Source organism: Silene latifolia, unplaced genomic scaffold, assembly GCF_048544455.1.
Source record: "Silene latifolia isolate original U9 population unplaced genomic scaffold, ASM4854445v1 scaffold_20.1, whole genome shotgun sequence".
NCBI lineage: Eukaryota > Viridiplantae > Streptophyta > Magnoliopsida > Caryophyllales > Caryophyllaceae > Silene > Silene latifolia.
This window is the reverse complement of record NW_027413163.1, coordinates 355,561-357,684: the sequence shown is the minus strand read 5'-3', so window position 1 is coordinate 357,684 and position 2,124 is coordinate 355,561. Positions and strand designations below refer to the sequence as shown.

Sequence of the window (2,124 nt, the reverse complement as noted above, 5' to 3'; positions counted from 1 at the left end):
AGACTCACCATTAAGGACAAGAGAGTATGAAGCAGTTCTTGTGCACTCCATGATTAGATGAATAAAGAAAGGAGGGAAATTTAAGTAGGTAAGCATTTGTTCCAAGAAATCCCAATTAACTGAGTTATAGGCTTTTTTTTAAGTCCACTTTGAGCATGAACCTAGGTGACACAGTCTTCCTATTATAACATCTAATCACATGTTGACAGATTCGAATGTTCTCCACAATACTACGACCTTTAATAAACCCACCCTGGCTATCACTAATAATATGAGGAAGAATTTGAGCTAGCCTGTTGCACAACAACTTGGAAATACACTTATACACTACACTGCAACAAGAGATGGGTCTGAATTGTGTAACATTTTTGGGTAAATCACATTTAGGGATTAAGGTAACAAGAGTGTGATTAAGTTGTTTTAAAAGCTGACCATTTTAGAAAAAATCATGAATGGCCTCACACACAGAATGACCCACAATGTCCCAGGAATCTCTAAAAACGCATCGAATACCCATCGTGCCCAAAGCGACCTTATGGGGGGGGATTGAAAATAATACCTGTTTAATCTCATCATTGGTGATGGGAGAAAGCAAGATAGCATGATGTTCCTCAGTACAAAGATTACCCACCTGAACCACATTTTGAGATACTTTTGTAACAGGTGAGCTGGTTCCAAGTAACTCAGTATAAAACTCAATAAAAGCAGCCTGAATTTGAGTAATATCCTCACACAGCACACCCTTGATATCTTCAATTTTCATAACTTTACTCTTCACCCTTCTGGTTTTAATCACACTGTGGAAATATCTATTGTTGCTATCACCTTTATCCACCCATGTGACTTTGGATTTCTGTACCAAGAAAGTATAGCAAGAATCCTCCAGAAATCTCACACTGCTGGCAGCATCAATCTCCATGTGAATTAGCTCAGGATTATTGGGATCAAAACTTAGCTTCTCCTGAATGGATTCAAGATACATCCTAGCCCTGGCAGCATTGTTCTCAATATCATCAAAATCAGTCTTGTTGAGGTTCTTAAGTGGCCCTTTAAGATTTTTAAGCTTGTGAACTAAATTGTACATTTTGGTCCCAGGCTATGTTTTACTCCAATGCTCTTGGACACAAGATTTGAAGTCAACAGATTGACTCCACATATTGAGATATTTAAAGCTTCTCCTCTTCTTATGGCCATCACATTGTTCTTGCACCACACAAGGTGTATGATCAAACGTGCCTTCACAGTAAAAGTGAGCATAGGCAAGAGGATTATCGGTGAGCCACATCTGATTAACTAAAACTCTATCAAGACGGCTATAAACTCTGGTGGAAGGATCTTGCTTGTTGCACCAAGTATAAAGAGATCTAGAAGCTGGACAATCCATCACTTCACACTCATCAACACATTGTTTAAAATCCTCAATTTCTTCCTCTGTGCTGTGACCACCAAGTCTTTCAGTTGGACTAAGGACAGTGTTAAAATCACCACAAATAACCCAAGGCCCCTGAGTCTGATTTTTAATTTGGTAAATCTTTTCCCACAACTCTTTTCTTTCTTGAGTCCCATTATAAGCATACACCATGGTAAGAGTAAACTGAGACTTAGACTCCAAGTCCATAGCTAGTAAATGAATAAAGTGAGCATCATACAGAAGGATTTGAACATTGAACATTGTAGGTTTCCAAATAATCCATACTCGACCTCCATGGTGAAGATGAGTGTTAGTAGTAATACACCAAGAGTTGCAGAAGTTATTTTTAACAGAATTTAGAGACAGATGCTTGACCTTTGTCTCAAGGAGGCCAAACAGTCCTATCTGGTGAAGATGAAGAAAATTTTTGATGCTATTTTGTTTAGAAGGACTGTTCAACCCCCTCACATTCCAGAACCCCCAGTTATGCATTACCCCCATCTAGAGGCAATACACTACCAATTATCCCTATTCCTACTTTAGGGGTTAAGTTGTTCAGAGTTTCCAGCAAATTATGAGAACCAAACTGCATAGCCTGAAGTCCAGTCTCAACAATTTCTTGCCTACTCAGACGAATAATCTTGCGAGCAGGGGTATTAGCCATGTGGTACTTCCCATTCCTAGACCATGAAACTTCAAAATTGTTGGGTTTT

The 2,124-nt window shown here is 38.9% G+C and overlaps 1 protein-coding gene across 1 annotated transcript; it reads right to left on the bottom strand.

The window, feature by feature from the left end:
- Positions 1–1,096: 1,096 nt before the first annotated feature.
- LOC141638454 (uncharacterized) lies at positions 1,097–1,672 on the bottom strand. Its single transcript, XM_074447867.1, has one exon. The coding sequence runs from the start codon at positions 1,670–1,672 to the stop codon at positions 1,097–1,099; it is 576 nt and encodes a 191-aa protein (XP_074303968.1).
- Between the last annotated feature and the right edge of the window lie 452 nt (positions 1,673–2,124).